At 31.8% G+C, this 15,399-nt stretch overlaps 2 protein-coding genes across 2 annotated transcripts in view; one reads left to right on the top strand and one right to left on the bottom strand.

Annotated features, from left to right (window-relative positions):
- The window catches only part of LOC132035211 (uncharacterized), a 44,430-nt gene extending 39,623 nt beyond the window's left edge, over window positions 1–4,807 (bottom strand). Inside the window, exon 1 of the mRNA XM_059425493.1 lies at window positions 4,360–4,807. Within this exon, the coding sequence (XP_059281476.1) occupies window positions 4,360–4,449 (90 nt within the window). The 5' untranslated portion in view covers window positions 4,450–4,807. The remainder of the gene's footprint in view (window positions 1–4,359) is intronic.
- Window positions 4,808–10,850: 6,043 nt separating this feature from the next.
- Window positions 10,851–13,221, top strand: LOC132035210 (probable inactive receptor kinase RLK902). The gene is made up of 2 exons (XM_059425492.1): window positions 10,851–11,754; window positions 12,488–13,221. Exons 1-2 carry the CDS (start codon window positions 11,409–11,411, stop codon window positions 13,060–13,062), a joined length of 921 nt encoding a protein of 306 aa, XP_059281475.1. The 5' UTR covers window positions 10,851–11,408; the 3' UTR covers window positions 13,063–13,221.
- Window positions 13,222–15,399: the final 2,178 nt, after the last annotated feature.

The following is a 15,399-nucleotide window of genomic DNA, read 5'->3' as shown; positions in this document are numbered from 1 at the left end:
TCGTCTCTACAAACTTATGTTCTAGCTGATTCAATGGCAGGCTTATTTGGCGCTTCCTTATAAGATAGTGGCGACTTTAGTGCATGACTCAAAAGAAATGATGTAAAGTTTGTGGGAGAGAGCACTGAAGAAAGACAGTTGAAGGCAAGTTGGTGACACATTGCTAACTCCAATTTCCATTGTTTTTCTTGGATTCTTTGCCATAATCATTCACCAATCTAAAATTACGAGTCCTATAAACAAGGTTTATTTTTTAGTAGAGGGACATGAAAAGTGGAGACTTTGACTGAATGAATAAGAATCGGTTGGTACACATTTTTTTGAGGAAGAGAATTCAGGATAAATACTTTTTCATTTGCTATGCTTGGGTTTCTGTATAATACTAGACGCGATTAGCCCGTGCTGTGCACGGGCCCAATATTTACATATTATTAAGATGATATTTTTTGTCCTTTGTTTTTAAATTGAAAAGCAATGTCAAAGATTGTATATTCAATTTTCTTCACTTAAAAATTAGTAAAAATACAATAAAAAACGTTATTAACTATTATAACGTTTGGTTGTTTTCCCATAAATAATAGTATAAGTTATACGGAAATTTATGTATTATCGCATAGATCATACATTACTAATCATTGCATTACAATTCCTACTATAATACCTACAATATTAATCCCTACATAACTTGTCTCTGAACAAACGATCCCTTAAGAATAGTTTAGTTTGACGTGTTGGTGAAATATATATGCTAATTTAAGTCTTTGTAATTGTATGAGTACAATAATATTGTTTAAGTATACCGTGCATAAACTATGCTTAAAAAATAGAATAACCTAAAATCTGATTGCAAGGAAATATTTCATTATACGAATCTTCTAATTTTTTGTTGTTCCTACAAAATGTACATTTGATGAACATTTGTTTATTAAATTTGTATTCTATGATTAAGAGTTTTGCCTATAATTAGTACTAATATGACCTTAAAATTCAAACTTATATATCATACAATTATAAATTTATAATATGCTATTTTATTTGGTTGAAGAATTGATTAGAAAGAACTATTAGGAATAAAAGTAGGGCCTGGTAAAATTCTATAAGAAATGACATTCCTAGACGAATATTTTACGAAGAGTAGCATTCGGATGAGTTATTTTTATTCCAATAGAGTACATCCACTGGATATATGCAGAAAGAAAAAAATGATCAGATAAAGGCCAAGTGACTTGGATACTTTTCTTTACTCTAATCTAACACCACAATGAATTGAATAGTTAAATACCAAAAATGATTTTGTCTTTCGCCATAAAGAGTTGTTAGGCACAGAAGGGTAAGGAGAAATGAAATTGACAGGCAAAACAAAGATTGGGCCCACAAGTGCTTTACAAAATCCAACAAATATAGGGAAAAGTAAATGGGTCCACAGCCGCAAAAAAGCTGATACAACAGAGTATAATGAAGTAAAACTTATACAAATAGCTATCTTTTAATAGCTTCTAACTAGTTATGGCTACAAGTTGAACATTTGCAATTCGTAGCTGTTTTTTGCTATATTTCAGTTGTATCTCGCATTTTTGAAATACAGTGAAATATAGCGAAATACAGAGAAATATAAAACACGTTAGAGTAAATTTAGGCTCTATTTTTGAAACATATTTTTTTTAAAAAATTCTGAGAGAAAAAATAGGTTATATTTTTTGAACATAATATTCTTTTCTTTTTTAAATAGTAAGTCAAATTAAATCAATCATATTTCACACAAATCACTGAAGAGTAAAATCAAGCCCTATTTATGGAACATTTTTTTAAAAAAAAAAAATATTATGGAATTCAATTTAAACCTTCCCATAAATCACACATAACGGTTGTTCTTCCATAAAAGCTTACGTATCTCTCTCAACTTTTATCACTGAAAAATATACATTGAAATATGGTTAATTGTTTAAGAAATATAAAGTTGTAGTATGCGTATATACAATGGAATACAATGAAATATATCAGAAACTGTTTTATAAATTAGAAATACAAAATGCAGAAATACATTGAAATACAGCGAAATACAAAAGTCGTGAAAACAAAGTGTAGTAAAAATCGGCTTTATATTTGGAACATTCACTATATTTACACGAAAAAAAGATAAATACATTGAAATACAACGAAATAATATACTAAAATATATTGTTTGTTAATACACAGAAATACATTGAAGTATATATTGAAACATTTTATTAAACACTTGGTGGGCATGAAGCTCCACAACTCTCATCAATGGTGTTCTCATGGGAAAGAAGCGAGTCGTCTCAGATTGCTACAAAAAGGACATTATCTGGAGATAAAGACTTTCAATTGGACTAGTTAGAGGCGTGGGATGACTTGAGTGGATGTAAATTCTGATAGCTCATATCTACTAAGTCCATCAACTGTTTTGAACTCAAATTTACCTCAAACTTTTCCCAACAATCTCAGATCTTTCTATCTTTGATAGAAGTCCAGTACTAGAACAACAAAAGAGGAAGGCCTTGGCAACACGTAATTATGTATCCAATTTCAATTAGTTCTTCCAAAGGACAACTTTCTTTTGGGAATATCTTCAACTGGAGCAATTCCCAACATTATTCTTTTGAGAGGAATCGAAGGAGATGATCGCAATTAACTTGTGAAGCCATGTCTTGGAGTCTGCTTGTGAAGAGAATTCTACTTCCATAATCTCTGTGTGCGCCAACTGAGAGAGAAAGAAGGGTAAGGGAGAAAATAAATTTGGTAGGTGAGAGAAAATCAATTTAAAAGACTAGGAGATGGAACGGAGAGAGAAAGAGGGGTGAGGGAGAAAATAAATTTGATAGGTGAGAGAAAAATATTTGGAAAAAAAAGATTGTGGGTAAGTGGGAGAATATCTTTAAAGCTTGAAAGCGAGGGCTTTTTGGTCAATTCACATTGACCCCAAGCTCCTCTATTCTACCCTTGGTCGACGACGATCCTTAAGTCCCCACCCATGCTTCTATTATAGTAAAAATTCTCATGATGTTCACACTGTAATATTTGGATACACATTCTTGTTGAGGAAGAGAATTCAGGATAAACGCCTAAAAATATAGTATGTGCAGATATATGTATAATATTCTCCTAATCAATGAAAAATTTGGAAACCATACTATATTTTTTCTCCAAAATGTATGTAACAGTATCTGAACAATTAACATTGAATGTTATGTTGTCTATATCTAATTTCGTAATCACTTTAATTTCTACTCTCTGCAATCCCATATCAAGAAAAACTTGATAAAAGTAATAGTTTCAGCTTTTATTGTGTTGGGCCCGTGCTGGCACGGGCCGTTACTATCTAGTTTATAAAGAAGAAAACACCAGATGACTACACTTTCTTCGAACTTAGTGAAAGTGTACTACAAAGTTGTACTTGACAATTACATACTAGCTACAATTTGTTGCATTTTTCTTGACAATTACGTATTTAGTTATGTGAAACACGCACTTGCCCCTATATATATTATAAACATATATTGTAACAAACACATTCATCCCAAGTCTTTGTATTGATAGGAACTTATTCAATTTCAATAAGCTAGTAATAAAATTGATACTTGAATGACATAATTACAATTGAATTACTGAAAGTAAGGTAGCTACCCCAATGTTAGAGATACTAGAACATAGAAGGGATGATGTTGTTAACGTAACTATAAATCCAGTTATGTCGATCCTATTTTGCTCTTGTTAAGGTGCGGTGTGAGAAAAATATTTTTTTGAAAAATATTTTAAAAAATGTTTGGTTAGGATAAAACATTTTCTTAAGTTTAGTTGAAGGAAGGTTTTCCAATTAATTGTCTCATCTCCACCCTCAGCGTTAATTCCAACTAGTATCCGAGTTTTCTCCTTACATAATATATTCTTAGCGATCTGAAACCTCTTTAGGATAATATATTTACCTTCATGTCAAGGGCTTTGCCATAAGTCAATTCATAATAGATCAAAATGTTCAAGCAAAAGTAGTTCTTATATATCATCCCTAACACACTTTCGCCTGATCAATTTCGTTTTGATCTGTTGGACGATGGCGGCTCTGTTAAATGATGATCTGAAGAATGAGAAGAAATTCAAAAAATTCTCCTACGAATTTTTGTAGAAAATGATAAAAGAAATCAAGTATCATGGTAGATTCTAATTTTGAAATAACGTGTTGATCTTCTTGGACGATGGCGGAAGCTAATTAATTTAATATGTTATAGCTAATATAAAAAAAACTTAAAAATTAATGAAGAATAATCTCACTGTCTTCTCTCCTTGAGAAAATGATAGAATGGAAATATAATGTAGAAAATTCAGAACAGACCCTAACATAACCTTCGCATAAACTTTCATTCGACCCAACTCTCGGACATCTGGGAGGTCGCTAGCAGAGTGAACAGTAACATATAAGCATCTTGCCTCCATATTTAGTTGTGCACGTACTATTATGAGTTTCAAGAAGCAATTTTTCGTGACAACTTCTTTCTAATATTTTAAGGTGCAATATGAAAAATCAGCTGACCTAAGTTACCAATTTATAAAAACTCCAGGAGGATGAGGACCACAAGAGCTATACTGACGATATCTTAAGTTGATCAAGTCAATGTGGAAAATTAATCTATGCTGATGATGATAAATTGATAAGCTAGTCAGTGCTAGGGAAAAAATTGGCAGCATTGGTAGAACATGGCCACAGAGAAATCACAATCATATGTAACAGGTGTTGAGCAGACATAATAATTAAGTAAATAAAATTGTGATTTCTCTTTACAGCCTAAATTCTTAGATTAGATAGTCACACACTTCAATATGGTACGTATCAAAAGATATTTGTCCACATGTTCGACTCATGAAAAGAATCAAGCCAGTCACACGTAGAGCGCGCGTGTGCTGAGACATATGTGTATATAATTAAGTAAATAAAAGTATGTTCTCTCTAACAGCCTAAACTTTTAGATGAGATGTAAAACAGATAGATAAGGTCATGTGTTCAAATCTCATCGCCACACACACACACACAAAAAAAAAAAAAAAAAAAACAAGAATAATCTTCCATGTCTTTGACTAATGAAAAAAAATCAAGCTCACACATAAGAAGGTCTGTATTGAGACATACAATTAAGTAAATAGAAATAATTCTCTCTCTAATACTTTAATCTTTTGGATGAGATGGCCGCCGTATTCGTGGCGGGAATTTTATTTAAGGGGTTGAAAATATGAAAAAAGTAAACACGCAAGAAAGAAGAAAAAGAGGTTCGTCTCTTATATATACATAAAAAATAATTTTAATCATGTATAAATAGTATAATTTTCAATAGAAGGTGATTCGGAACTCCCTTGGCCCTTCCTCCCTCCGCCCTGCACACTTCAATATATTATGGTATCAAAGTAAGCAGATCAAGTACTTAATACAAATCTCATGATCAAGTACTTAATACAAATCTCATGACCGCCACCGAAAAGATAAGAATATTTTTTCAAGTGTTTGACACATAAAAAAGAAAACTAGACCCACACGTAAGAGTAGATGTGTTTGAGACATATAATATTAAATAACTACAAGTATATTTTCTCTAATATTTTAATTTTCTAAATGAGATCCTCACACACTTCAAAAACGCGGTTCTATATTCGGTCCCCACATAGTTCAATGTGTTGTATGTACTCAGGCATGTGCTGTAAGGTCCACATGAATAATGACTTGACTGACGTCAATGTATGTTAATTGAATCGTAACGCATTTTTTCTCCAAAAGACTAGCAAATAATGAAAGAGAGAAGAGAGTAAGGGGTCGTTTGGTACACGGTATTAGTTGAGATATTCCAATACTAATTGTGAGATTAATTTTATATCATATCTGATAGAAGGTATAAATTTATATCAGGTACCAAATAAAGTATAAAATGCATCTCAAACTTAAAGATGGGATATCCCATCTTATCCCATTAATCCTGAAATTATTTTATCCCATCTCCTAGATGGGATAAATTAGTCACAAGAGATTGGGATAAATTAGTCCCAATCCTGAGATAATTTTGACTACGTACCAAACGACCCCTGAGACTTTATAAGTCGTCGAATACTCCAAAATTAAAGTGTTAAGGAAAAGAGTAAACATTTATAATTACCTCGTTATATTATACCTCGGCAAGTTTAATAAACAAGAAACAAAAAATAATCTTATTCTTGAAAGACTAAATAGTATATTAGTAAACCCTAGTTGGGTTAACATGTTTAGTGAAGCTTTTATAAAACACTACCTAGAATTCATTCTGATTATTGTCCACAGTTAAATAATTCTCAGCTATCTTTACACAAATAGTTGACTTGATTTGCTATTTACTTTTTCTAGCTAGTATATATTAGTTATATACAATTATAGACTAATTATAACATGATATTATACATATATTATATATTCGTCTATTATCTTTTAGTTTAATTTGTTGGGTGGTCGGCTATTTAGTTTGATTCTTTTTTTCTTTGGATCTTTTCACAAATAGTCAGTTGAATTCACTTGGTCCCTTTTTAGCCGATATATATTAGTTATTTATATGGTTATACACAATATTTAATATGAATATCCACCGACTATTTTTAATTCGGATCATTGATGATAAGTTGACAAAGTCATTATGAAAGTTATACGAGGATGACGATGAATTGAAGATAGGTTGAGGCAGGAGTCAGTGTTAAATTTGGCAGCACTCATACAATGGCATAAGTTTAAAAATACTTTTAAACTTATTTTGTTTTAAATAATAAGTTTAAGTACATCTCAATGATTTTACCAAAAAAAAGTTATCACAAAATGTTTATTTATAATTTCAATACTTATATTCAAACATGTAATTACTTATTTATAAAATCAGCTTCAATGCCGATATTTATCAACTACTATTAATCATCTAACTCAAACAGAAAACAGACTCTTAAAGAATCAAGAAAATGACTTTCCTTTCATATAGTACAAGTCAAATTAGAATAAATGAGAATGGCTGCACTGCTTTATATTTGTTTTCCTGTAATTCATTTCCAATAGCTAATTGCAGTGGGTTGTTAATCTAAGTCATTGAGTTCCTTGAATTGTGGCTAAGTTGAGGAATTATTTGTCGGATTAGCTCAAATTCTCTTGTAATTTCCTTTCAATTGATTAATAATTCTAGTGGAGTTGCTTAATTGGGTGAATTGAGTTGTACTAAGAACTTAACAAGCACGTGTAGCAACAAGATTTGGCTATCAACAATGTGCTAAATCTTGGAGCAATTCTGTTTATTGTAATTAGATATAACACACACTCATTACTAGTAAAAGATTAAATGCATTTAGTCGGACATAATTATAATTATCCAATATACTTTCCAAGAATAACTAATTAACTGTATTTTTAAAATTAAGGGTTCGGACTAATATTTGTTAATATTTTAGTAGGATTATTTAACATATAATAATATATGTTTCGTGTCGAGAATACTGAGTTCTCATGAGTTCAATGTCGAATCATTGAATCTGCCACTGTCTATTAGAGGCAAATTATAAAGTAGATATAATAACACTGTTAATCCCCTAATATTACTTGTAAATTCTAATGTTGGTCCTTTATATTTCAATTCACTAAGTATATTTAACCTTGAAATATTTAAGATATGTGTTTTTGGTTCTTTTACATAGAAAATATACTACCTTCAGGCTCAGATATGAAACGGCATTACAAACTTAACATAACACACATAATTAAATGATTTAAGAGTTAATATTTCATTAAATTCCTGAATATTCATAAATAGAAGGATCAAATTTGAACGCTTCAATTAATTGAAGGTTAAATATGCTTAACCGGCTGTCACAAGAATTAAAATTAGAATCTACGAATAATTCAGGGACTAAAATCGCAACTCGCCCGATAAAGAAAAGATTGAAACTTTGTAAGGTAACCAATCCAAAATTACTTCAAATACAGAGGAAGAAATAAAGAAGAGATAAATTAATATTTATTTTTTTCTCTTGATGCATAAAATAAAAAGGGGCATTGATCAAATACAAAACATCATTGAGGAGATGGTGAATTTGCAACCATCAAATATTTCCCCCCACCACCATCAATGCAATTAAAAAAGCATTCACAATATGTAGAACCATCACTTTCTATTTGACATAGAGCTTTGTAAACCAGATAAAAACTAGCTTGTCTACACTGCATCAAACACCTATCATGATTACTGGTGCAAATATTAAAGCCAACATCAATTGAGCATTCCTCCCCTTGAACTTTACCAATGATTCCCTCATCTGCATTATTAGCAAATATGTTACTGTCAAATCTCCTTGTAACAGTTGTTTGTGTGAATATTTATTAGCTACTATAGCGAAATGTTATTATAGAGAACATATAATATGATAGAACATCATAAAAATTTGTTTAAGAAAATAACATAATCGTTATAGTGAAATGTTGTTATAGAGAGGTCCGACTGTATTTGTGGTAATACGATATGGGAGATTCAGGATTTTTTCAATAAAAGAATTCAAAATATAAAGAAATAAATATAAGAAAAATTAAGCTAAGAGAATTCAGCATCTATATGTATATAAAAAATAATTTTAACCTAATATACAATGTGATTTTTCGGTGAAAGGGATTCAGATGAACCCTTTGCGCCCCCTTCTCTGCTTATGCCGCTTCTGTTCCATTTTGTTTGGCATAGTTTGGTGTATGGGGATCAATAAAATTTATAAGTTTTTAGAAATAAACTTTGCATATTTGAAAACTACATAAAGAATACAATAAATCAAAATAGTTAATAATTCAAACATTAAAAAGATATTCAAGAAAAGAATGATCAAAGAAAACCTTCTTTGACCGTCTTGATATATACAAAAAGCAACATGATTTAACGATAAATTATCAAAAAAAATTGTTAACTACGAGCTAACGAGCTATTTTGCGACATATTAGCAATGAAGTTCGCAGCTAATTTCAATTCTTTTTTGTTGTAATTGTTTACTCTTTGTAGAAATCTTGGAAGAGAAGGGACAGAATAGTACCTGACATAAAAGCTATAAGGATTACAATGAAGAGTATGTTAATGAATTTTGCCATTTTGAAAATTCGTCAATAAAATGTACTAAGAGGGTGTTTGGATTGGCTTATTTTAAGTGCTTATTGGCTTTTAAGCACTTTTCTAGTTTTAACTTTCTCTAGTATTCCTTCTTATATACTATGTTGTTGGACAAGAAGATGTTAAATTTTGGTATTTAATCTACTAACTTGATTGTTTTACCAATTGTATAAAGATAATCGGGTTTCATATTTACCCATTTAATAGTTTACTAGTATAAGAATTCACAAAATATTTGGCATAATTATTTTTCCAAACAAAGAGGGCAGATATTTTGTTTTCGCATTTTCTCAGAAATTATCAATAGAATATTTTTCCTTCCAAATAAGCAGGGCAATTTTTTCTATTTTAGGCGGACAGTTTAAAAGTTGAATTCATAAAATGCACCTACATTAAATTTCTTTTGGTATATCAATAATAGATACGCAACTTTTGCCACCCAGATTCCGGAGTCATGTGACCGACATCCAATATCATAAACTTTATACCGATTAATTTGAATTCGCGTCGTAAAGTGTTACGTCAGAGGTAAAGCGCTTTCTATCAAATGCGAATTCGCGTCGTAAAGTGTTACGTCGGAGGTAAAGCGCTTTCTATCAAATGCGACTCCATATCTGAGAGTGGAACCCGAAATTTCTGATTAAGAATTGAAGAGTACTTACCACCCCATAATAATTTTTGGTGGTATAGGACCAAGATTTACAGTAGATAATTTTATCACCATAAGCAGGGGTGTCAAATGGGCGGTTAACAAATTGGTGGATTATTGGGGGTCATTTGCACCTTTGCCCCTATTTTGTGTTGGGTTTAATTTTTGTCCCTCACAAACAACATTTTCGCAGGACATAAGTTTGTATTCTCGTATCATAATATCCCACAAGTTATGATTGATCCCTTAAAGAACTTATGTCCTGCTAGGCATAAGTTCGATTTTGAAGGGCAAAAAGAGACTAGCCTATTTGAAGGGCAACTGTGCAATTTCTTCTATGATTTGTCCGCCTAAGAATTACTTGGGCTTAAATGGGATAACAAACAGGTCATAACTTACAACACTTAATTCTTTCTAAATTTTAACTTTTTTGGTTTATTTTCTTATACTTTGTTTAAGTATTTATTAAAACTTTTGCTTTCTGTATTATGTTTATATATAACAAGATTTCTCATGGATCAATTTAGACTAATATCAATCCAACATTTAGATGAGCTGGATTGGATGGTTCAAAATATGCTAAGTTAATTGAACCGTGTTGATCATATTTTCATTAGTTAATTTTGTCACCCCTAACCCTAATCGCAATATGAGTAAAAGGTGTCTTTGAGATATGTCCTTAGCTGTAATATGATGCTATAATAAATACTCTATATCTTTAGCAAGAAAAGAAGAAAAAAAACGAACAATAGTCCAAATATAAGGCTGTCTATTGCACGTGCTAGCCACTTCTCATTTTCATTTTGCTAGCCACTTCTCATTTTCATTTTTCTTTGACAATAAAAAAACAAATAATAGGCCAAATATCTGGTCAAATTATGAGTAATATTCCCTAAAACAAAAATTAAATAAGTTTATAACATAGAGTAGGTGGCTTACAAGTCATTTTCATCATTTCTGATTCATTAATCTTTACATTAATGTAATATACATCTCAATTTGACTTTTGGAATATTTAACGGACAAAAAAAGTCAGACATTGTATTTTCTCTTTGAATCCTCAACTAACAACCTTTGTATTAATTAGGCCACACAAAGAACAAGTGGCACCTATATTCTTCTCTTCTTTGCTCAATAGAGTTTCAGAGCACTCATCAAGTTTTGTCGGCTATAGCAGGGTTCCTAATCTAGTCTGCATTAATTTGCACATCCCTGATGTTTCGGCATCAACATTAGAACCCTCGACGCGTGTGGAACAAGAAAGATAATTGGATGATGAGATTACAGCTACTTTGATACCAAAGAAGAGTTCGACAAGTAGAGCTGATCGTCTTTCATATCGAGCTATTGAAGCAGCACGTCGTACTATAATCGGACACTTTCATCATGCTATGAGCGGAAAATTCCGAAGAAATGATAAGATATGGGTAAGCATTCTCACAGATATCCCTATTACCAGGAGTCTTTCCTTACCATAGTTGAACCTTATGTACCTTCAACATCCTATTCATATTGCCTTGACTTGCGCACTGCAATGGACTGATTATCCTAGTTGATCTTGATTCTGACATTAGAAGTATACTAATTTTCTTGTCCTAAGTGTTTTTGGGCACAAAATGGCACAAAGCCAAACAACATTTGTGAATAAAAAACTAGAGTTTTCTGATAATACTAAAGAAAAATATGATTTAGTAGACTTGTTGAGATCAGAAGCAGAACTCATGGGTAAGGGAACTTTTGGAAGTAGCTACAAGGCAGAATTGGAAAATGGGAATATTGTGTTTGTTAAGAGGTTAAAAGATTGTTGTTTGGTTCAAGAGGACTTCAGCAAAAAGATTCAAGAATTGGCAAAATTGAGTGATCACCATAGTTTGCTTCCTCTAAGAGCTTATTATTATTCAAAAGATGAGAAGCTTCTTGTATTTGATTACATGCCTATGAGCTTGGCTTCCCTTTTGCATAGTAAGTGTTCTAAACTAGTATTAGTTTTGCAATACATTTTTTCTATCTAAGATCCCTCTCCTTTTTCCTAAGTAAGTAATCATTTGAATGTCAAGATCACGGGATTCTATTCAATCCTGTGTTACATTAAAAAATAAATTTTATTTTGTCAACAAATTAACTCAAGAATCTCTTTAAGATCAATGAGCAATCGTATAATATCATTTCACATTGAGGGAATGAGTTGTTGTATTTTTATATGATGGAGAATCCTTATCTTATGAGCTAGTTTTTAAGGTCGAGTTAGTTTCAAGATGCATTTTCTTCGCATGGTATTGGAATCAGACTCAATTTTATTCATAGTTTACCCAATATTGGTCCCTCATATTATGTTATCCACAAACAAGATGTCAAAGTTTGAACAAGAAAATGAGTTATTATCTCCTTATATGATCTTGGGCAATATTCACGTCATGAGTTAATTTTTGAAGTTAAGCTGGTTCAAGGTGTATTTTCTTCACAAATAATTAAAAGAAAAAGAATATCAAAATTGAACTTTTAGAAGGTGTTAGTGAAGTTAAACGCCTCCTATTGAAGTTTTAAAACAAATTTCTTATTTATGAAAATTCTCAAGATTTTTCACGTAACTAGTAAGTAGTAAACATGCATCAGTTTTATTATCATAATCTTTCTGACTACATTCTTGACAAACAACTTTATTCCTTAATTTTTCTTCACCTGACATGTTACATAGAAAATGGAGTGGCTAAGAAATCTCAACTCACATGGGAAGTAAGGACTAAAATCGCTTATGGAGTTGCTCGTGGTCTCGAATTTCTCCATTCTCAGGGTCCTGGCATTTGCCATGGTAACATAAGGTCATCCAATGTTCTACTCACCAATTCTTTCGATGCTCATCTCTCAGATCAAGGATTATTTGGACTTTTCATGCCAAACACCATGTTAATTGTGCTCAACGTGGGCTATCAGGCACCAGAAGTGGGATATGCCTACGACGTTTCTCAAAAATCAGATGTTTACAGCTTCGGTGTCCTGTTGTTGGAATTATTGACCGGTAAGGCCCCGTTAGACGCCGTTGGCAAGCACAAAGGGATTGATTTGCCTAGTTGGGTTCGAATAATGTTCCAAGAAAGGCCTATTATGGATGTTTTTGACAAGAGTATGCTGGAAAATTACAAGAATTTTGGAGATCAAACGGTTCAATTGTTACAACTAGCAATTTGTTGTACTTTCAAGAATCCTAATAAAAGGCCTTCAATGGTTGCTGTGACTGATCAAATAAAAAGGACATGTAGTTTTAAATCATGATTATGGTTATTAGTAGTTAATAATCATTGAGAACCGTTCTGAAATTCTAAGTTTCATCAACTCTAATGACTAGAAATTTATAATGCACTGTCTCTGTGTATATTGAGTACAATGAATTTCATGTCAATTCAATTTTGGCCAATTTTGTACTTTGGATAAAACAGAGGCTGTATATTCTCCCTAATTGAGATTTAAGTGGTGGTTAACACTTCCAGTCCTTCATCCATTGAATCACTTTTGGTTGTATGAGGACTATAGTGACTACAAAAAATTGAAAATGTTTTTTTTTTCTTTTCAATTAGCTACCTTTCCGTCTCAATTTATGTGAATTGTGATGATATTTGACTAGGCATGAAGTTTGAAAAAGAAAAACATTTTCTTTAAAATGAAAATTTTAAAAAGTAGCTCTGAAGGTCAAGCACTTTGGTGAATCAGTTGAGCCCAAATATATTTTTGGAGAAATTCAGTAACCGACGGTTACTGTTTGAATCGAAGTAGCGGCAAATTGATAAATTTTTTCTAAACAAGTATAATATTTTGTTTGGAGCAGACTAAAAAAAAAAAATAACATATGACAAATAAATTAGAATAGAGGGAGTGATACTTAAGCATAAGAACTCATCTCTGTATGTTGTTTTTACGTGTTAATGGTTTTCTAGTTTTATTTCTTTTTAAAAATTCAATCTCACAACGTGAATAGGATTCTTGTCTAAAGAATTTCAATCAGATAGAAACCAGCTTATATTAACAAGTAATGAACAGGTCCAAAGTCAACTAGTATTACATTATAAGCAAAGACAAAAAAATAAATCAAGAAATGGAGAAAGCTTGTTCAGACTCAAACGTCTTCCTAAGTGCGTTTTTCCCTTTGTTCCAAAATTTAAGGAGACGTGCATCATATATTCCCACGATAGTTCCTGTTACGTCCTTTGAAATTTTTATTATTTTAGTTACATTTTCCGATTTAAATTCATCATATTATTGATATTATGTGTTGGAAATTCAAGTAAGATGTTTGATTTTGGTTATGGATGATCATTTGAGGGTTGAAAATGGGTTGTTGTTGAAACTATAGCCCCAAAAAAGGACGAAATTTGATGTTTTAGAAGTGGAGGAGGACATGGGCGGAGCTAGAAGTCCGAATATGGAATTCAACCGAACCCAATAGTTTTTGATCAAATAACGTACTTGTATTAAGAAATTTATTTAAAATGCAATAATTATAACATTGAATTTTGGGGAGGGCACTTGGGAAGCGGTGGACTGGTGGCGGTGAAAGAAGAAGTGGGAAAGGGATAAAATAGGATTGAGGGCGTCCACCTCATTAATGTGTCACACCATATGAGATAATGTCATACAGATTCGATTCTCAACCTACACCGTTTTTTAGCAAGGCAAAAAAAAAAGAAATTATATTAACTTCCTAGATCTTGAAATCAGCTAGGATCGAAACGACTATCGTTCATGACAGAAGATCCTAACGGAGAAGTGGTATATTTTAACTGATTTTATAACGTCAAGGATAATGATGAACTGAAAGTCTAAGGAAAGACTTAAATAATTATTTGAGAAAAGAGATCATTCACCCCCGAATTTCAGACGAAAACTTAGTTTTAAGAACTAAACTTAAGTTGTATTTATTTACCCCCTTAACAACTTTCAAGTTAATTAAATACGCCCTTAGCGGGTGAAGTGAAAGAAAGTGTCACTCAATTTCTTAAAAAATGCGTGGAAAAAAAACAAATAACACTAAAAGTGGTCTCAACTGGTCCCAACTGTAGATATGTCATCTTCTAATTGGATGATATATTAAGATTTTTCTTAATATTTTATTTTCCATTTTAAATTAACTTTTTCCTTTTCTTTCTTATTCTTTTCCCTTTCTCCTTCTTCCAACCCCCCCCCCCGCAAACCCGCCCTCCGTCTCCTTCTTTCTTCTTCTTTTTTCCCAGATGTCTTTTCCCCAAATTGCAATATTTCTTCTTTTTCTTTTTCCATTTTTCTTGGTCATTTTTTCTCCCTCTTTCATGTTTGTCTTCTTCCCAGATGTCTTTTCTCCATTAAATACATAGCCTCTTTCAGGTATTAAATAAGCAAAAGAGAAAAAATGCAATTGAGATTAAAGGTTGAGAAAAAAAAATTCAATTGGCAGGAAAGATTAAAGTTCGCCGGCACCATTTTTTTCGATGGGGTGATTTTTTATTATCTTAATCTCAATGGGTGTCCGCTGGATTATTTTATCACTGCTTCCTCTTGTTTTTCTGTAATTAAGAATGTTATTGATAGTTTTGGAGTTCCATGGTTGTTGATTTTTCCGGATTTTTGGAGTTCCATGGT

Source organism: Lycium ferocissimum, chromosome 10, assembly GCF_029784015.1.
Source record: "Lycium ferocissimum isolate CSIRO_LF1 chromosome 10, AGI_CSIRO_Lferr_CH_V1, whole genome shotgun sequence".
Classification (NCBI taxonomy): Eukaryota; Viridiplantae; Streptophyta; class Magnoliopsida; order Solanales; family Solanaceae; genus Lycium; species Lycium ferocissimum.
The sequence above is the reverse complement of the archived record's forward strand: the minus strand, read 5'-3'. Positions and strand labels throughout refer to the sequence as shown.